The 21241-nt window shown below is 46.2% G+C and overlaps 1 protein-coding gene across 1 annotated transcript in view; it reads right to left on the reverse strand.

Annotated features, from left to right (window-relative positions):
- Window positions 1–13507: 13507 nt before the first annotated feature.
- Window positions 13508–21241, reverse strand: part of LOC111147822 (meprin A subunit alpha) — a 36602-nt gene continuing 28868 nt past the window's right edge. The window contains exons 11-14 of the mRNA XM_022504075.1: window positions 19342–19815; window positions 18316–18489; window positions 17489–17789; window positions 13508–13985 (exon numbers count right to left, since the gene is read on the reverse strand). Of these exons, the coding sequence (XP_022359783.1) occupies window positions 13829–13985; window positions 17489–17789; window positions 18316–18489; window positions 19342–19815 (1106 nt within the window). The 3' untranslated portion in view covers window positions 13508–13828. The remainder of the gene's footprint in view (window positions 13986–17488; window positions 17790–18315; window positions 18490–19341; window positions 19816–21241) is intronic.

The following is a 21241-nucleotide window of genomic DNA, read 5'->3' on the forward strand; positions in this document are numbered from 1 at the left end:
CTGCTTCCCCATGTGCCTGACCTGTCAGTGGCCAAGACTTAATTTGCATTAAAGGGCCTTCTATTAAGTCAGTTCCTTGCAAAGGGATCTGTGCGAATGCTTCAGAGGTTGTGAGGTGAGAGCATTCACAAAGGAGCAACTAATCTGAGCTACAGAAATATTCTCTGGGAATATTAAGTCCAGTGTGACACATTATGTCTTGAAGGAGTCGTGTTTGCCATCCTCCTCCCCATTTCTTATAGATGGAAAAAGAGATAAATAAGACCCATGGGGTTTTCAGAATATAAGTTGCTAAGGCCAGAAATTAAGAAACACTGGAAAGTTCTAGTCTTTTGTCATTTGTGTAGAGAACTTCAGAAAGATCAGTGTAAGGAAGGTAAAAAAAAAAAGAAGGGACATGGGGATGAGAAAGAGCATAGCGACTGTCAGTGTAGATGCAGGGGAGGGAGTTATTCTGAGGTGAGAGGAGAAGAAAGTCACAACCATTGGAGAAGACAAAAGGAAACAAGTATGGTCCCAGAAATCCCGTGTAGAGGGAAAGCATTTGATCTGTGGCACATGAAGGTGATGTCAGACAGAAATTGTGCACCCCAAAGAGAGCCATGACCCAAGCCAATGGAAGTCTGTTTCCCTGAGTGCCCAAAATAAAGGAGGGGCTTACAATGGATGTTATCTTTCTTATGTATTTTTTTAAAAATGTCTATGAAAATAGTGTCTCATCATTTGACAGATATTAGCTTTGGAATGAGAGGCTATAGATTTCTAAAAGTGTGAATTGGGATATGAAATCATGTCATCATAGTACGCCAGTGTACAGCTATGTGTCCTGTCCATGCTTATAACAATAAAATATCTAGTGAGATCTCATGAAGCTTTCTTTATATAAATTGTCTTCTCTTTTGTAACTAGGCCAGTGCTGCTGTTTCAGGCTTCCCTACCAGAAATCCAACCAGCATTTAACACCATTCTTTAAACAGTGAATGGCTGCGCTGCTTTCGTTCTCCAGGCATAGTGGGTGGGGGGAGGGGGGGCAGGGGAACCAGAAGCTTCCAGCTGAGCTCCCTTGGTTGACAGCGCCAACATCTTTCCTCCCGCCCTCCACACTCCCATGCACCATGTGAAGCCTGGAAGGTTACAGAGGGTTGAAAGGAGGGACCTTGAAGCAACACTTTCAGGACCTAACTGTCCGGGAAACAAATAAACAGATATGTGTTCTAACATTTGTGTATGGCTTGGTTGGAATTTTCATGGACGGCTGAAAACAGAGCACTGTGAGCTCTGCTAACCACAGATTCTTCCTGCAACGTGGGTCCATATTTCCTGTTTTCATATTCTATTGCTGTGTAACATGTTTCCACAAAACTTAGAGGCTTAAAACAGCACCCATTTATGATTGCATGGTTTCTGGGGGGTCAGAAGTCTGTGCATGGCTTCACTGGGTCCTCTGCTCAGGGTCTGGTGAGGTGGAACTCAGGCTGGCAGCTGTGGATTCATCTGAAAGCTGAGATCCCCATCCGAGCTCATTGGTTGTCGGGCAAAAGTCCATTCTTTGGAGGTAGAGGACAGAGGCGCTCAGCATCTAGAGGCCATCCCCTGCCATGTGGCCTTCTCTACAATGTAGTTCTTTGCTTTTTTAGATTCAGCAGCAGAAATTCTGTGCTGCTTTGAATCTCTGACTTCTTCAGTTTCTGATCCTAAACTTTCTTTTAAAGGACTCACCTGATTAGGTCAGGCCCACCCAGGGTAATCACCCTGGATAATTCAGGTGATTCAGGGGCCTTGATTACAGCAGCAGATTCCTTCACCTGTGCCATATAATATATTCTAGTCCTGGGAGTGACGTGGTTGCAGGTCCTGTCCACAGTGAATCGGAGAGGATTATACAGGATATTTCATCAGATTGTTTAAATAAACAACATTAAGGACACAATGCTGCTCTGCAGATTCTGTCTGAGATGTTTGCTGTGACTTTGTAACCTGTAAACATTTCTTTATCCACAGCACTAATCACACGGAGAAGGGGCTCTCCAGCTGTACCACAAATAAACCCCGTGTGATGCAAATACTGTAGCCTTGAGTCTGTCTACTGACTATGCAAATGAGAAAGAAGTCACCTTTCTGAGGGGACAGCATCCAGCTCTGTGGGGATTCGGGGAAAGGGTACTGTTTGGAGAAACCTAATTTGTTCAGCTGAAAAGAGGCCCCCCAACGCCAGGGCTGAGGACCTTGCCCAGCTGCAGGTGTAGTCAGTCCAGGAGCTGATGTTCCCTGGATGTTCAGGCCAACAGATCAGAGACCAAAGCAGACAGGTGCCAGCCAGTCCTCTACACATTGTACCTCTGACCGCCCCCTCCTTAAAAATAAAGTCAAAATGCTGGCTTCCCATGAAATGCTGCCACCCAGCCCAGGGGTCATGCCCAGTGCTGGGAAGGCTCCTCCCTAACAGACCCACACACCCCTCCTATGCTCACCAGGGTCGCAGGTCCAGTCCTTGTCTGGACTTTTCTGCTCTTTTGTGCTGTTTGTTTTTTTTTTTTTTTTTCTTTGTAAGATAACATATACATCATTCAGAAGGAGAGGTTTATTTTTGTATTTTGAAGACTTCCCCCTACCCAGGCTTTATGAAGTGTATACTTTCTTCATATAAACAGGAAGAAAAGCGTGCTTCCCATGAATACTTTCTGTAACATGCATGCAGCTTTCTTTGAACTTGTCAGTGACTCCGTAGAAGCTGCATGGTCTAGAGGAACAAGAACGTGGGTCACAAGCTTTTAAATTTTGAGTTAGCCACATTAAAAAAAAGTAAATTGGTAAAACCAATTGCAATAATAATTCTATGTAACCAAGTATATCCAAAATATTACCATTTCCAGATGTAACTAACGTAAGCTTGCTAAAGAGACATTGTACACCCTTTCATTTTTTTTTTGTACTAAGGGTTGGAATTCCAGTGTGTAGTTTACACAGACCAGACACCTCCATTGTCCAGCCACATTTCAAATGTTCAATAGCCACAGTTATCTAAAGGCTACTGCATTGCACAACAGAGCTTTAAAGATTGTATTTATTTTTTTGTTGGAGAGAGAGAGCACAAAAGGAGAGTGGCAGGCAGAAGGAGAAGCAGGCTCCCCACTGAGCAAGGAACCGGATTCGGGACTCGATCCCTGGATCCTGGGATCATGCCCTGAGCGGAAGGCAGACGCTTAACTGACTGAGGCACCCAGGTGCTGCCCATCAGAGCTTTAAAGTAACCATCAGAGGGAAATGCCTTCTGCCATTCTGCCTTCTGTGTACTGACAGCAGCGTTGTTGAATGAATTTAAAACAAGGCCTGTACCACTCCATCCTAGCTGGTCTGTGCAGAGACATACTGGGGGGTGGGGGAGAGGGAGTTATGGGTAGAAATCCATAAGGCCCCAAATACCTCTCTTCCATATGACCCCCGCCAGCGCCGACCCCCCAAGCTGGCCTGAAAGCCACACTGTTCAAAACTCTCCTCTGAGATTTCTGACAAGCATGGGGCATTTGCCCCCCAGAAATCACAGTCCCACATCTTCTCGAGGAAGGAGGAAGTGTCTGGAATCACCGTTAGCCTTCTTTCTTGGAGAATGAGCTTACGGTCTCATCAGAGCGGTATGGCAGAAAGAACATGGCTCCTGGAACAGAAAGACACATTTCCTCACTCACCTGAGCCTTTCCCTACACACTCTGGTCTTTGCTCACCTAAAGAACAGGGATCATTCAAATTCCCACTCAAGGCAGTTGTCAGGCTCAAAAAGCACAGTTTACATCAATGGGTTTCTCACACTGTCACGTATTATGCAAACAAAAGACTATTTCCAATCTCTCTTTGAAAGGCAGATAGAGGCTGACCACAGAGACCCATGAGGGGCATTAAGCTCTGGTGACTCCAGTGGGATTCCAGGGGTCTTGTAAAACCCTGGGCATCGAGGTGGTCATCAGGAGGACCCTGGATCAGGAAGGGGAGGACACAGTTCATCAGGCATCTATGAGGAAATGGAGCAGTCCCAAACAACTTACCGACCCTGCGGATGTCCTTCAAGCCAATCTTGTGTGTAACAATATGATTTCTTTTACCAGGCCCCAAGCACATCTGCAGACAGGCCTCCACATAGACCCTTTGTGCTTCCTGCAACAGTCCAACCCTCAGAATCTGGGTCACAGGTCACAACTCAGCCCCTCACGCACACAGCCCAGAGGGGGCACAGGGGATCCCTGCTGTCGCATGAGTATAGGAAGGCCTAGACCAGTCCCAGAACCCCAGGGGCCTTCAGAAGCCCTCAAGGGCAGGGGCGCCCCTGCAGGTCAACTTCCGGCTGCAAAGCCTTCCAGGCCCTTTGAGCTGCGGCCTGGAGACCAGATGGTCCTGGAGGATGACAGTTTGGGGAAGCAGGAAAATTTCGCAAGTGTGATTAGAGCATCCCCAGGGGAGCCCTGCTCTGAGGAAGGCTTTCCTGGCATCACATGGGTCTGCGTGGCAGAGTTCCAGGTGTCCCTTTCTTCGCAGTGGCACCTAGACACAGCTCTGCCCCTGCAGACACTCAGGGGAAAGTACCCCTCGTGACAGCAGGTGCCAAGCCAGTGGGCTTTGAGAGAGTGGACCCAGCCCCCTGGGCCAGGCCTGTCATGTACCCACCCCCTCTCTCCATTCCCTTCAGTCATTCTGCAGGGGTGCGGCAGTCAGAAAGCTCCTGATTAGTTCCCATTTACCAACCTCAGGGCTCCATCCACTCCCCCCCCACCCCACCCCACACACACCATCCTTATGTCCTGATAGATGGATACTGAAGTTTATCCTCTAGCACATTCTAAAGAGGAAAACACCTTTCCTAAATTTTCTGGGCTCAGTGACTATGAGCTCACAGTACAAGAAGGGAGAGGAGGTGGATGATCACTGATCACTGAGACGTGTCCTGTGCCAGATCCCTGTTCTTTCTCTGCAAATACCATTTTCCAGTGGGGGACCACGACTCAGCTGAAGTCACCTTGCTGCTTTCTAGGCACCTCTTCCTAAACTATTCCCTTTAAACTTTGAGGGGAGGAGTCACAAGGTCACCCGCGTTCCCTCTGCACACATGGGCCATGGGTCTGGGAGACGTGCAACCCTTCACACCCCGCGGTTTTCCTTCTTTCATGCAGAGCCAAGTCCCAAGGAGGAGGTATGCTGGCGACTGTTACAAACGAAACAGAAGCAACCCAGGAGCCCGGGGCAGGGGGGGGGAAAAGGCTTTTTCTCAGCATGAAAAGCAACAGGGACTGATTGGGCAAGTCGTGGGAAGACGGCTGTTGCAGCCCACTTCCTTCGCAGGGCAAGCGCGATCCAAGAGCGACTGTGGGCCCTGCCTCCTGGGAAGCGATGGTAATTGGTCCCATCTTGCGTCCTCCATCCTGCCGGCCAGCCTCGCCCGCCCCCGGGTGCGGTGGAAGGAGGTGTTCGATTTGGAATCGCCGGGGAAGAATCGCACATCCACTCACTGTTTTTCTGGAACAGCGAGCTGTTCCCAGGCCCCGAGGAGCTCTGTCGAAGCTGTACAGCCCAGTCAAAGCGGAACCGACAGGAATCTCCAGCTGGGCCCCTGAGCGACCGCTGGCGGCCCGCGCAGGGCTTTCCTCGACCTGCCCGCCGCTTCTCCTGAGGCTCGATCGCCACCTTGTGGTCATCGCGGGGAGCGCCGCCTCCGGGTCCCACCTTCAAGGAGGCAGGTGCTGACAGGCCGCTGATGTGCCTGGAGGGCGACGTGCAGGGAAGTAATTTGGTGCGAGGTGAGATGGAGGCCTGCTAGACGACAGACACCAGGAATGCAAGGATCACCCTCACTCCCTACCTCCTGACACGTTTTAGGCTATGGTCCTTGCAGGAGACGAGGAAGCCAGAAAGCTTTGAGGAGGCACAGGGAGAGTGGACATGGCAGTCACAGAGTTCCAGTGTGCATGATGGATTTGCAGACAGGTGTACCTTTCTGAGACAAACTTGCCAGGATAGCTCCCGCCTTCTGTTTCTTTCCTCCCTACTGACCGAATCTTATTTATGGAACCGAAGGCAAAGTTAAAAGCAGCCCCGTGCCATCACCCGGTTTCCCTATTCCAGAAGGAAGGTAGTTTGAGGAAACAAAACGGGTGCTTTCCATGTGTCCCAGGGCCTTAAACACGTTCCCCATCAATGCACCTTCAAAAGGATGAACTGGGATGAACCCCTTCCCAATTCTAATTCATCCATGGGAAACTATTCCTGCCAAGCTGGGTTTTCATTTTTAGTTCGCTGGACCCACAGCTGCCCCAGGGCTGTCTGATACACCAGCCCACCCTGAGGCCACCTGGGAAGTTTCTACTTGAGGCTCTGGACACGCACTCAAGAGGACCTGCTGGCTTTGCCAGCCAAAGTGTGATCCAGAGAGACCCAGAAGAAGTAAATGGTACCCACAGCCAAGAAGGCTGATCCTTGGAGCAGGGGGACATGCTGACCTGCCTTATGTCATGGGCACACAGCTTCTGAACATGCGAGAATATCATATGATTTGGGATACTGCTCCTCCCCTCCCCCCACCCAAAAATAGCTCTCTCACCTTCTCCCTTATATTGGACATCCATCTAATAGGAAACCAAATCTCAAGGGGAGATGAGGTTTACCATGCAAAAACTTCTGGGAGAGAGGTGCACAGCAAAGGAAATAAAATTCACCCTCCAGTGAAAATGGCTGATTGCTATGGCACTAGGTCAATATTTATTGAGCCTGTCCTAAACTCTTCATGCATATAATCTCCTTTAAGATTATATCTTAAGATTATATCAACCCAGCCTTGAGGAGATGCTCTTTTTTATTTTGCAGATGAATAAACCAAGCACAGAGAAGTTAACAACTTGCCCAGGGTCATGTAGCTCAGGAATGGTAGAGCCAGGTGCCAAGTGCAGACAGTCTGACCTGGAATATGGGCATGTCCCCACCTCACTCTGTCCCTCTTCATGCAGCCTGATGCAGGTATCCTCCGATGGCTCGGGGTGGGGGGCAGTTCTGGGTACCCAGACTGAGAGAGGGAGAACACAGCCATGGGAAGGGTAGAGAAGGTAAACTGTCTCCACCCTTAGTGTCACTTTATGATGGCACATAGGGGCAACCCGGAACACAGTGGCCGGTCCTCTGGGCCCTCTTGGGGGTTGGCCCCCTTCCCTCTTCAGTCTCTGATGGAGCATGAAAGGACTCCCACCGTGTTGCTTTAGTGAAAGTAGATCTCACATTAGCCGCCTACTTGACCCCCAAATGGAGCAGCCTGATGGCACCTGCCATTTTTATCCTTCATCTTCATTCAAATGAGTTTTCACGAGGTTTCCATCGCCCGTGGCTGTACTTTTCCTCTTGCTGGAAGTCTACCGAGCATTCTCACAGTGTTGGATGTCATTAAAACACGCACGAGAAAACTAGGAGTTCTCTGAAACGACGTATGTGTCTAACGTGGTGTTTAAGCACAAGTGAGGAATTGAGGCATTCGTCCTACGCAGCTTGGCTACGTGGTGATGGCCGTGGTGAGTGCAGACAGTCGAGCAGCTGATCTACTAAGAGAGTTATCTGGGCGTTTTGCTTCTTTCCGCATGGGCCAGAGCATCGTGCCGCCTCCGGCACTGACTGACAGCCCGCTGAGGGAGTCGAGAGCGGTGAGCCCACTTTTCTATTTTCCTTTAACTCTCTTGGCCAGACAGAAATCTTGAAATGTTACTGATGATTTCCACTGAGCTGTTGAGTCATGCTTGGGTCAAACTTACATAAATCTGTCTAGGCCTGAGGGAATCTGTGTCCCACATGAGGCCATGTCTCAGTCCATGCTGGGGCTGCAGAACCAGCTCTGGGCCAAATTGTGAAAGGTGGAGAGAAGTGGGCCTTGTCTTCACTACTTTCCGACCTTTAGGTCTATCTCTTACATACAGCAATATGCACATAGGTGCGCCTGCACACACACAGACACACACACAGATATACACACAGACACACACACATACTCATACCCAGGAACCCTGTTGGGGTGCCTCATCCATGTCAAATCTCTTCTGTCATTTCTTTTTTTATTTTTATTTTTATTTAAAACCAATTAATAGAGAGCGTGTTATTAATTTCAGTGGCAGATTTCAGTGATTCATCAGTTGCGTATAATACCGAGTGCTCATGCCATCATGTGCCCTCCTAAATGCTCGTCACCCAGTAACCCCGTCCTCCCACCTCCTTCCCCTCCAGCGACCCTCAGTTTATTTCCTATGATTAAGAGTCTCTTGAGACACCTGGGTGGCTCAGTCCCTTACGCAACTGCCTTCTGCTCAGGTCATGATCCCCAGGTCCTGGGATAGCCCCGCATCTGGCTCCCTGCTCAATGGGAAGCCTGCTTCTCCCTCTCCCTCTGCTGTTCCACCTGCTTGTGCTCTCTCTCGCTCACTCTCTCTCTAACAAAGAAATAAAATCTTTTAAAAATAAATAAATAATAAATAATAATAACAAAAAAAGAGTCTCTTATGGTTTGCCTCCCTCTCTGATTTCATCTTATTTTTCCTTCCTTCCCCATGTTCATCTGTTTTGTTTCTTAAATTCCACATATGAATGAAATCATATAATATCTGTTTTTCTCTGATTGACTTATTTTGCTTAGCATAATACCCTCTATTTCCATCCACATTGTCGTAAATGGTAAGTTTTCGTTCTTTTTGATGACTGAGTAGTACTTCATTGTATGTATATAAGACATCTTCTTTATCCATTCACCCATCAAAGGACATCTGGGCTCTTTCCATAGTTTGGTTACTGTGGACATTGCTGCTGTAAACATTGGGCTGCATGTGTCTCTTTGAATCACTATGATTGTATCCTTTGGATAAATACCTAGAAGTGCAATTGCTGGGTGGTAGGATAGCTCTATTTTTAACATCTTGAGGAACCTCCATACTGTTTTCCAGAGTGGCTGTACCAGCTTGCATTCCCACCAACAGCGTAAGAGGGTTCCCATTTCTCCACATCTTTGCGAGCAATTGTCATTTCCTGTCTTGTTAATATTAGCCATTCTGACAGGTGTGAGGTGCTATCTCGTTGTGGTTTTGCTTTGTATTTCCCTGTCTTCTGTCATTGCTTGTGCATCAGTACTCATCGAGATTGCTACCATCCTGTCCCAGCATCTCCCATCCCCCACCCATTAGGGTTTGTGATCATTTGCGAACACTACTCATAGCTAAACACAATACCTGTCTTTGAAAACTAATTTTGCTTGAAGATTTTGGATAAAAAATATTATGTTTATATAAATAACATGGGAAAGCCATTTTAGCCATATTCATAAATACGTGGAAATGTGAGTAGGTGGCCAATTAGATATTACAAATGATATTTGTAATAAAGAAAACCAAGCAAAAAAGATCTTCCCATCACATTCGATGTCCCACCCCCCAAACCACTCACTGGTCTTAGTAAACCTCCCTGGTAGCCAAAAGGGGACAATAGAGTCTCCGTCTAAATGGACCTTGGAGCTGACTGAAGCACTCAGTCTCTCTAGAATATGCTCACTTTACTCAAATATCTGATTAGAACTTCCGGATCCCCAGGTCTGCCTCAAGCCATGAGATGAATGACGTAATTCATCAGGAAGAAGGAGCCGGAAAAGAGAAGGTGTTCAACTGGCTGTAATTTGCTTGCAGAGATGCGTCAGTATACTACACTGGACACGGTACCCAGGTCCACCGTAACGCAGAGCTGGAGGAGGTTAGATGCTTGTCGAAGGAGTCGGCAATGTTCCCACGGTCCTTAGTACTGAGGCACCCTAAATAAAAGTCTGTGTGGCAGAAATATCCAAAGTAAAAACTTTTCAACATTACTATCCCAGGAACGCCTGGGTGGCTCAGTTGGCTGAGCGACTGCCTTCAGCTCAGGTCATGTTCATGGAGTCCTGGGATCGAGTCCCGCATCAGGCTCCCTGCTCTGCAGGGCGTCTGCTTCTCCGTCTGAGCCTTCTCCTCTCATGCTCTCATTCTCGCTCATCCTCTCTCTCTCAAATAAATAAATAAAATCTTAAAAATATATATTGCTATCCCAAACCACAGCAGAGGGTTTTCCTTAGTTTAAAGGATGCTAGAAACCATCTTTGCGTTAGTAACCTGGGATTCTCAAACAGCTCTAGGTACAGCACGCCAGCAGGCCCAGCGAACTAACTTTGGAGTGGAATCTTGGATTACTGCTCGATTTGGTTCTCACCTCCCTCACTTGCTAGAACATTCCATTGGCCGATCCAGTTGGGCAGGTGGTTCTCAACCAGGATGACTTCACTCCCCCCTCCCAGAGACATTTGGCAACATCTAGAGACGTTTTTAGTTTTTGTAATCAGGGAGGTGGCACTGCTGGCATCTCGTGGGCAGAGGCCAGGATGCTGCTAACATCCTACAGGGTACAGCACAGTGATCATGAAAAAGAATATCTCATTCAAAATGTCAGTAATGCCCAGGATGAGAGACCCTGGGGTAGCCGATTGTCTCTTCCTGGCTGCCAGATTATTCGGTTGCATGTGACTAGAGTGAACATTTAATCCAAGATGTTTGTTGGAAAGCGAAATCACGGAGCAGAGAGTGTCCTACATTTACGAAATAGGTTTGGTGACTTTTGTGGGGCTTGATAGATAATAAATATGTTAATGTTCACTGTGGCCTTTGGGGCAGAGGGTAGGGGTCTTACCCACTTCTACTATCACAGGCTCCAGATAGTACCAAAGAACTTGACATTAGAGAATGGCCAGATTGGCTCAGGCCAGTTCACAGAAGGAAACAAGACAGAGGAGGAAAGGGGGAAGGAAGGTATGGTGGGGGGGGAATGTGAGACATTTTTCAGACTTTCAAATACTCTGACTCCTTCCCACTATGTTGACCCACTATGTTGACTCAGGAACCAAGCACCCAGATGCAGAGAAAATTTCTTGCTTTTTCACGTCACTCATCTAAATCTCAAATACCACAATACCTAGAGATGATGTAATAGGTATTTCTCTGTCTCTCTCCCAACAAGAACGTCTACTTTTCCATCACCACCTCAACACCTCAAAAGAAAAAAGTATCTGCTAATTCTCCTGGAATGACTGAGAACTTTAGGCTCAAAGAAAAGCTGAGTGCAATGTCCCATCTATGATGTGATGGGTTCTTAATCAGTCAATCAACAGAAATACCCATCAGTCATCAACAGAGTTGCACGTGGGTAGTGGGTGTGTTGCTGGATCTGAGAACCTGCAGAGAAATAGCAAAATATTTGGCCCTCAGTCTGGTACCTTCTTATCATTGTTTTGACTTGCTGTTTTAATTTAGAGTACTAGATCAAAATCCTAGATTACCCTTGATATTTGAGCTTCTGCTGCTTCCAGAGAGAACTCATGTGTACAAGCAGTGTTGTCTTTGGCTTGGAAGGGGGCCTCTCCCTTTGAACTAGACCACATCTAAGTCAGGCAGAGCCCAGAGCACATTTCTTTCTAATAAAACTAAGGAAAACAACAATAGTATTTACAGCCCGGAGCCTGGAGTTCCCTTCTACAGTGAGACAGTGCGAGATTGTGGAGGCCACAACCTTATCCAGGCCTAGCTGGGAAGACAGTGTGGGCTTATAGGCTGTGAGGCCCATGGAGAAAAAGCGGTCTATTTTCAATTTGGTCTTGGAAGACAGAAGTCTAGCCTGGGGCCTGGATAGTGTCTCGTGTAGTCTGCAAATTGAACAGTAACATTTGCAAGCTCTAAAATATGTTCTTACCCACTACCCCACTTTATTATTCTACAACTCCAGACGTGTTAAAGTGGGGTGGGAGGAGGTGGCTAACTATTACTTCCATTTGACAGATTAGAGAACTATGACCAAGAGCTTATGTGATTTTACAAAAATTGCTCAGTTGGTTGGATGTGCCTGTCTGGCCTACTTGACTTCCAAACCCATTTTCCACTGGAGCAGGTGGTGCCCTCAACCAGCCCTCCAGGGGATACCGGTGACCTCAGGCCAGAGAGTCGGGCCCCGAGGGGTGCTGTTTGCACCTGTTACAAAATCTCCTCACACCTTCACATGCAACAGAGTCTTCTTAACCCATCATATTGTCTCCAGAATGGCCATAAAGTGTGTACTTGGGAAGCTGGTACCCTTAAGGCTGGGGCTACTCAGGCTCCTTGAAACATTTTCTTTTATTTATTTTTTTAAAAGATTTTATTTATTTATTTGACACAGAGAGAGATCACAAGTAGCCAGAAAGGCAGGCAGAGGGGGAGGGGGAAGGAGGCTCCCTGCTGAGCAGAGAGCCCGATGCTGGGCTTGATTCCAGGACCCTGAGATCATGACCTGAGCTGAAGGCAGAGGCTTAACCCACTGAACCACCCAGGCACCCCGAAACCTTTTCTTTTCTTTTTTTTTTTTTAAAGATTTTATTTATTTATTTGACAGAGAGAAATCACAAGTAAGCAGAGAGGCAGGCAGAGAGAGAGGAGGAAGCAGGCTCCCTGCTGAGCAGAAAGCCCGATGTGGGGCTCGAACCCAGGACCTGGGATCATGACCTGAGCCGAAGGCAGCGGCTTAACCCACTGAGCCACCCAGGCGCCCCCCCCCCTTTTTTTAAAAGATTTTATTTATTTACCTTTTCTTCTATTAAACATCCAGAGCCATCTCTCTGTGGAGCTTGTACTGACCAGATTTCCTTTGACTTGATCTATCTTGGAAACTTTTTGCCCCAAATAGTTTTATCTCCTTAGGAACTGTGGAAAGAAAGTGTGTCTAAAGCTACTTCTTTGAAACTTTCTTCTACTAGCTCCTGTCAGTGTGCTAATATAATAATTTTCTACATGAATAGTATGTAAAATATGCTTTAGACTTAAAAAGATCTGAGGAAGAGCTTTGGACAGCTCTCCCTCTACACACACACACACACACACACACAATGCTGGACACACAGAAGGTACCGACTAAATATTTATTGAATTTATAAATATTTGAAGACCTATTTTTAGAATCAGAGGAGAAGGAGATCAAATGTCTGAAAGTGCAGCTGTAAGTAGGAATCTTTCCTCTAACACATAAGCCCTTAAAGAATACTATCATGGGGGCGCCTGTGTGGCTCAGTGGGTTAAAGCCTCTGCTTTCTGCTCAGGTCATGGTCTCAGGGTCCTGGGATCAAGCCCCACATGGGGCTCTCTGCTCAGCAGGGAGCCTGCTTCCTCCTCTCTCTCTCTGCCTGCCTCTCTGCCTACTTACAATCTCTGTCTGTCAAATGAATAAATAAAATCTTAAAAAAAAAAAAAGAATACTATCGTGTCTAACGTAAAAAGAAGTATTCAATTTTAATATAAAGAGCATGCAGGTTTCATCACATGTATTTTATTTGCAGTGGAAATGAGAGTTTCTATAACTTAGTTCTTCATTCATTATCAGTTCATTCATTCACATTTTTTTGAGTTCTCACGATGAGCCAGCCAGGCACATGTCCGGACATTAGAGCAAACATGGTAAATTCAGGCCCGCCCACATGGAGTTTACAGTCGGTGGGAAAGACGGTCGATTAAACAAGGGATTGACAATGAAGTGTAATGAGGACTGTCCCAGGCCACATGAGCTACATTTGGAGCACAGAGCAGGGTAACAGAACCATGTGAGGATTGGCAGGCAGTAGGGTGGGCAGAATAACCAGAATGATCACACAGGAGGCTGGAGGCCGCGGTCCTTGGAGGCCTATTCAAAGCAGAGCTGACGAAAAACGTCCCAGTCTACACTGAGGCCCAGAAAGGAAGGTCTGAGTAGAGAAGGTGCTTCTGTGATCTGGCCGAGGTCAGCAGGCAGGTCACTGCCTTGCCCTTTGGGAAAGCATGGAGATGATTGCGAAGGTCAGGAAGATCACGCCGGCCGTGCCCCCGATCAGCAGGCCTAGGACGCTGCCGTGCACTTGCATGGCCTGGCAGCGCTCCCCCGTGTAGAAGAAGGCATGACTGGAGACACACCTGGGGGGACAGGACACAAGAGGAGTGTGGGACACACCTGAGCCTCGAGCGCTCTGTAGAGGCCAGCACCAACTGCCACAGTGGCAAGGGACATGGAGTCAGTGGCCCCATATGCCTGGCCCCATTCCAAAGGCTTTGTATGAGTCAATTCAATCTTGCAACAGCCCGAGGAGGGGGTGCTTATTACACTTGTCATATCCTCATTTTGCAGAGGTTAAATCACGTGCTCAAGGTCACAGGGTTATTCAGCGTTTCACACTTGACATCTAATCCCTGGAAGCCTGTCTCCAGACCAGGTGCCCTGGCCTGAGTGCGAGGCTCAGGAGGAAGGTTTGGGGCATTTAAAGAACATGTGGCCCCCACCACTTCGGACTGTAAGTTACAAGGGAAATTCTCCAGATAAGAGTCTGACCCCGAGCATCATTTGGAGCTTGAGAACTTCCAGATGGTATCAATTAAAATGTTGCTGTAAGGTGAGGATCCTGCCATCTATCTCCTAGGCCACCCCGAAATCTGTGAGATCCTGAGCACACAGTCTCCTGCCCTGTTTGGTACACAGACCCACAGAAGCCTCACCTTGGGTTTGCTTGTTTGTGTTTTAATGTCATCTGGTGGAGAGATCAACTAATGTCAGACCCTAGGCATGGAGGGTGATGTTTCCTCGATTCTGGGGCAATGGCAGCCTTTGCTTCAAACAACATTCTCATCACAAAGTCTAACCACTGAGCCGAATGTGACAGAAGTAAAAAAGTTACTCCTTTTACTCATTCTGGCACTATTTTACCTCCCTCATCACTAGCCTAGACATCAGCTTCTTAAAAGTCAGTGTGTAATAGGGGCTTCTGGGTGGCTTGGTCAGTTAAACATCTGTGTTCCGCTCAGGTCATGATCCCAGGGTCCTCGGATCAATTCCCGCATTGGGCCCCCTGCACAGTGGGGGGTCTGCTTCTCCCTATCCCTCTGCTGACCCCGCCCCAGCTTGTGCAGGTGCTCTCTCTTTCGCTCTCTCTCTTTCTGTCAAATGAATCAATAAAACCTTTTTTAAAAAATCAGTGCATAATAACAAGTTTGTTCAATATTTCTCTGGCCTAGTCCCCTCCAAAACACAGTTTAATGATATTCTCGAGGATTCCCTTAGAGGAGCTTATCCCGCACACTGCAGATTTGTGGAAAAGGGATGATTTGGCTGAGTAAAGGGTGATATACAAGTGGGAACCACGGCCTTCCTTACTCTGAGGGTAAAGCCAGCTGAGACACAGATGGAAATCTAGTATCCAAGACCCCATCAGCTGAGAGGCACAGACCCACAGCTGTGGAACCCTCACGAAACAACGAGGGCATTCTCCGATAAAAGAAACCAGCACTGTTTGGAAAAGTGGTCTATTCCTGGGACATGGAAAACAAAAGATAAGCCTAGAGTATCCTGTGGTGCCAGAAAGTAAGACAGTTCACAAAACAGGGAGCGGGTGCTGAGACAGCACAGGGGCCAATCTAGAAGAGCCCCCAAAGATCAAGGCCGGGACGCCATGAGCAGCAAAGGCAAGACTGGCATTATGGAACTATGGCCCAGAGAGGAAAGTAAACATGTATGTGCCCTTCGTGATATAAATAACGAGTTGCATGAATCAATGAATCGGGAAGAGTGGACCCTTATTCTTTCCAGCAGAACTTCACTTACTGAACACAGAGGGAGTGGGGGAGATGGAAAATCGCCCCTGGACTATTTCAGGGCGATTGTGGCAACAAGTCCGCCAATGGACGATGACATTAGCAGGTGAGGATTCTAGAAAAAATAGAATGCTTGCATGGTCTCTGAATGTCTCTCCCAAGACATGTCTTAACAGCACAGTGAGGAACAGACACCCCGTGGCCCGGAAATCAAGGTCACAATCACCAGTCGTAACTCCTTGGACATCACATGCCCCTCATATGGCCCACCAAGAAAGGGTGTACCTCATCTTTGCTCTTCTTGCCAAAAATGTACGATCTCAATATAATCATGAGAAAACATTAGACACACCCAAATGGAGGAGCAATTTACAAAATAACTGAGCAGGACTCTTCAAAAGTGTCAAGTTAGCGAAAGAGGGGGGAAGACTGAGGGGTTGTCCCACCGTGAAGGAGGTTAAGGAGACGTGAAACCAAATATAAGGAGGGACCCTGAATTAGATCCCAGAACAAAAAAAGGACATTGGTGAAAAGAGTGGAGAGATCTGAATGAGGTCTGTGGTTTAGCAAATGCTATTGCTAATTGCATTTAGTTGCATTAATGCTCATTTCTCGGCTTTGCTAATTTTGCTACGGTTGTGTAAGATGTGAACATTTGTGAATGGGAAGGTCCACAGTGTTTTTGCAAATGTACCTGTAAATCTAAAATCATTTCAACATAAAGCTTAAAAAAGAAGAAACAGGGGCTCCTGGGTGGCTCAATGGGCTAAAGCCTCTGCCTTCGGCTCAGGTCATGATCCCAGGGTCCTAGGATCGAGCCCCACATCAGGCTCTCTGCTCAACAGGGAGCCTGCTTCCTCCTCTCTCTCTGCCTGCCTCTTTGCCTACTTATGATCTCTGTCTGTCAAATAAATAAAATCTTTAAAAAAAAAAGAGAGAGAAGAAACAAAGTGGAGATTGAAAAGGACTCTGAAGAAACCTAGGTCTTTTGAGCCAAGAAGGCCAGTCGCTACCTCTGCCATTATTTTGCCACATGAAACTAATGCTTTCAACATGTATATCCTTTTATGAAATATTTTATGCAAACAACAAACATTATAAAAAGAAATATTAAATCTAGCAGACTGTGCAGACAGACATGGATGCAAGTCTCAGCTCTGGTATTTGCCATCTGGGAAATGTTAGTCTTATTATTTAGCCTCTCTAAGCTTCAACTTCTTTATGTGCCAAATGGGGAGAACAAGGGTCTTTATGTCACGGGGTGGTCATGAGGAATAACTTGGATCATGCATGTGTACTGTTCAGGAAAGCACATGACCTATATAGCAAGCTGTCAAAAACTATCAGATATTCGTATTACTATTATTGAAAACGTAACTATAATCATAGTGCAACAGAACAAATAGACGATAGAAATAATAATTAATCATAATTAACAATAACACTGGCAGTCAGTAAAGATTTAAGCTTGGTCTTCATTTCCACTGAGGCAGGTCATGCCGTTCCTGGGCTAAAAGCTCTGGAACATTTGTGACCGCTGCAGGGGAGTTCAAAATCCCAACAACATTCAAGATGTTGTTGACCATGTCCTAGAGGTGGGCAAGGGATGAAAGCCAAGAGTTGGGAGATTTAGGACCCCTCTGCCCTGGCAGGACCCCAGCTATGCCCTGACAGCACAAGCCCACTGATTCAGAGCACAGCTTTGTGGGGTCAAAGTGACCCTCTGATGTAGTCATTGCGCTAACCTGAGAACAGTGTCTTTTCCCAAGTGAGGCAAAAGTTTGGTTCACCTCTGCTGACCCACTCACTACCTCCCCACCGGCCACAGAGCCTACCTGCAGCTCGCCATCCCCTTCACGTTCACACAGATGCCTTCATTTTGGCAAGGGTTCGGGTCACAGGGATCTCTGAAGTACTGTGGCCAGTTGTGGTCTTCCAGAGGGCCTGTGTTCTCCACTGATCGCTTCTGTCGGCCAGGCTGTCCCTGGTGCAGGCTGCCGGGGAGCGCATTCTCTAACAAGACCTTTCCTGAATATTCTTCTGAGGCCTGATGTTCCTGATCCTGGAGAACAAGGCCTTGGGGAGACAGCCTTGTGCCTTGAGCTGGAACTTCAGTCTGGTTAAGGTAGGTGATATCTTGAGGAAATAGACAAAGGGCGGTGAGGAAGAAAGGCAATTAACATCTGATTAGATTAACTTTCACTTCTGGAGAAAGTTCCCTGGGCCACCTCCATCCCTCACGGACGCCACCTTCAGTGACATGGAAAAGTGGTTGGAATCCAGCTGATTCTCATGCTAGCTATTTTTATTTTCAAAGTAATCCATTCACATTTTTATTTGTTATAACTTGAAAAAGGAAGCACAAAGCTAGCACAGCTAGAGTGATCAAAACTAAATTGAAGTCAGCAAGCTATCATATTTGATAAATTATCAAAAAGATGACACCGAAGTTTCAGTTTCTCCCAAGGACAGTTAAAGATGTGAGTCCTTGAGCAATAGCTCTCCTAGAGGTCATCTTTTTTTTTAAACCTGGTCCTCAAAAAAAAAAAAAAAAAAGAAAAAAAAATTTCCCCACCCTCCATGAGATGCTCAAAAATTGGTGCAAAATCAGTAGAAGTCCCAGAACATAGGATTAGTTATTCAGGAAGATCTGCAAAAGTACCTTCAAAGTCCACAAAAAGTATAAGGTCATCATTTTTAAGGAAACTCTTCCTTTTTAGCATTTGGTGGGAGATGACATTACTCCAGCCCCAGTCGATGCTTCTAAAACAATCACAGTCCTTATCGTAGGTTCCGACAATGGATGGCCTGTCCCAGATGATGGAGCCATTTATTGCTGCAAAGTTATAAGTAACATAACATCACATTATCTCTTTACACTTCACTTTCCAACTGCCCTTTAATGAGTAGATAAGCTTTGTTAGAAAAAAAAATATGTTGGAAAAATATCAGATTATTTATATTTTCCAGGAGAATTAAAACTCAGAATTGGTAAGGGGGAAGGGCAAAGAACCAGAGCTCTGAAGGGTCAAATTGTCCATTACCGAGTTACTTCCTCAGTGAAGACAAAGGGACAATGAGTGCTCTTCCTTTTAAGGCTTAAGACTTTTCATGTGAAAAATTTTAAAATCTGCCCATTTCTTTTTTTTTAATTTTTTAAAATTATTTTTATTAATATATAATGTATTCTTCGCCCCAGGAGTACGGGTCTGTGAATCATCAGGCTTACACATTTCACAGCACTCACCATAGCACATATCCTCCTGCCCATTTCTTTTTGATATGAGTTTATCCCATTAACATACTGATGATCACTGGTATTTTAGGAGTCAGTGCATTAGTTCCGCATGGAGGCTAGCAAATTCTGAGCAATTGCTAAGAGACAAGCAGTATCTGTCTTCTCATGTAGACTGCATTCGAGGAAGCAGGAACTGCCTGCTTGGCTTATATTCTAGGTACTGGCACTGAGTTTGGCAGAGTGAAAGCCCTTAACAAATGCTTGACAAGTGAATTTGGAAAAGAGAAGGGAGATAAGATAACATTGAAAATGTGACCTAATACTCCAACATGACTATGTTGCTGATGTACCCAAGGAGGAAATGCAAGAGGAATGTTCATCTCTTGTATCCACACGGGAATCACATCCACTGGCCCTTTCCGGTGGAGCAGCAGATTTTAGAGCACCTACCTGAAGATGTATGGGACCTGGAGGTAGTGAACACCATGCTCGAGGACATTCTACTTCTAGCATCAGGTTCCTGGTCGAGGATGGTCATTATTGCCTGTCTGTTTTCCACTGGCCACTCCAGGATAGCATCATTCTCCCCACTGTATAGGTGAAAAGTAAGTCCTAAATAGCCAGGGCTACTGGAATTTAGTCTGCCATTGGGGTATAAGGTCAATCCAAAACCATATCCCTCTGAGTTGTAGAATCGAGGGCTCCAGAGCCTCTGCCCTGGAACCGTGTTCTGAAGGACCTGGGAGATATTCCGTATGGTCCAAACGCCTGCAGGACATGGGGTTTCCGTCAGAGTGATATCATCCAGGTAAATTCCCCCATTCGAGTTCTGGGGGTCGCCTTTTGTGCCCTGGAATAGGTAGCGAAACTTCCTTTCTTCTCTGAGCGTCACATGGGCAATTTTCCAATTTTGGTCCAAATCTCCTGAGGACAGAGGAGAAGGTTGGTGACAACTGTGTTCAACATTTAAGTGTGGCCTATAAGCCTGCTAGCACGCCGAGTGCTTTAAAGATTTTATTTATTTATTTGTGTGAGAGAGAAAGAGAGTGAGAGAGAGAGCTGGGGCAGGGGCAGCAGAGGGAGAGGGACAAGCACACTCGGCACTGAGTAAGACCATGAGATCATAACCTAAGCTGAAATCAAGAGTCAGACACCTAACTGACTGAGCCACCCAGGCACCCTGCATGCCAACCGCTTTATATGAAGTATCTAATTTAATCCTCACAATATCCCTATGAGACAGGTACTGTTATGAACTGGTTGAGAAACTTTTCCCTATGGTTTATTTTAATATTCATATTTAAATCTTTTTTTAAGATTTTATTTATTTATTTGACAGAGAGACAGAGAAAGCAGTAGGAACACAAGCAGGGGAAGTGGGAGAAGGAAAGCAGGCTTCCCATTGAGCAGGGAGCCCAATGTGGGGCTCAATCCTGGGACACTGGGATCATGAATTGAGCCAAAGGCAAACGCCCAAGGACTGAGCCACCCAGGCACCCCTCATATTCAAATATTAATCAGAATTTGTTTTCCATTATCATTCAATTCCAGAGGTGCAGTGTTTCCCCCTGGGCTTCATAGTATAAATGCACCCCATCCCCTAATGTTTGCACTGAATACCCAAGTAATAGGCTGAACCATAAAAATAGTCATTTTGTAAGCTCAAAGTCAAATAATGGTGATTTCATATGGTCCAACCCATGACTTGATGCCAGAGAAATATATGGTATGTTCTGGAGTGAATATTCACATACAGGACAAGTTAGATCTCCCCTACGCAAGACCGACTCACCCACTAACATCCAAATTTTTCTCTTTGTATTATCTGAAATCCCACCAAGTAGGGGATCCATACTTTAAAAAAAAAAATAATAATACAAAAAAAGTTGGCACTATCCAGATAGCCACATTCTAGTGAAAATTAGGTCTACTGGGTTTTTTGTTTTTTCCTGAGACTGAGCTGGAAGTGAGAATTTTGAATAAAGACCCGAGGTAAGAAGTTGAGAAGGCTGTTCTCGAACATGGGTTCCTGTTGCTCAGCATAAGAAACCAGAAAGGAGCTTGAAGGTCTAGGCAGAGGAAACCTCCACGCCACAGCAACTCAGAATTGGTTAAGGATTTGCCCCTACTTTGTTAGTCAGACAGAGTGTGCCTTAGCCCTGGACTCTGAAAGGACAAGAAAAATGCTAGATCCCAAGTGGGGATCCTGTTGGCTAAAATGAATTTCAACGGATGAATTTAAACAGATGAGTGTTACAGAAGTTTAGTCTGAAATGCAATTGGCCAGAGGGCTTCGGAAGTATTTTTCCTCCTTCTGTATGTTATAACCAGAAATCTACGTACAGAGCTC

Source organism: Enhydra lutris, unplaced genomic scaffold (assembly GCF_002288905.1).
Source record: "Enhydra lutris kenyoni isolate GAN:26980312 unplaced genomic scaffold, ASM228890v2 scaffoldscaffold17, whole genome shotgun sequence".
Classification (NCBI taxonomy): Eukaryota; Metazoa; Chordata; class Mammalia; order Carnivora; family Mustelidae; genus Enhydra; species Enhydra lutris.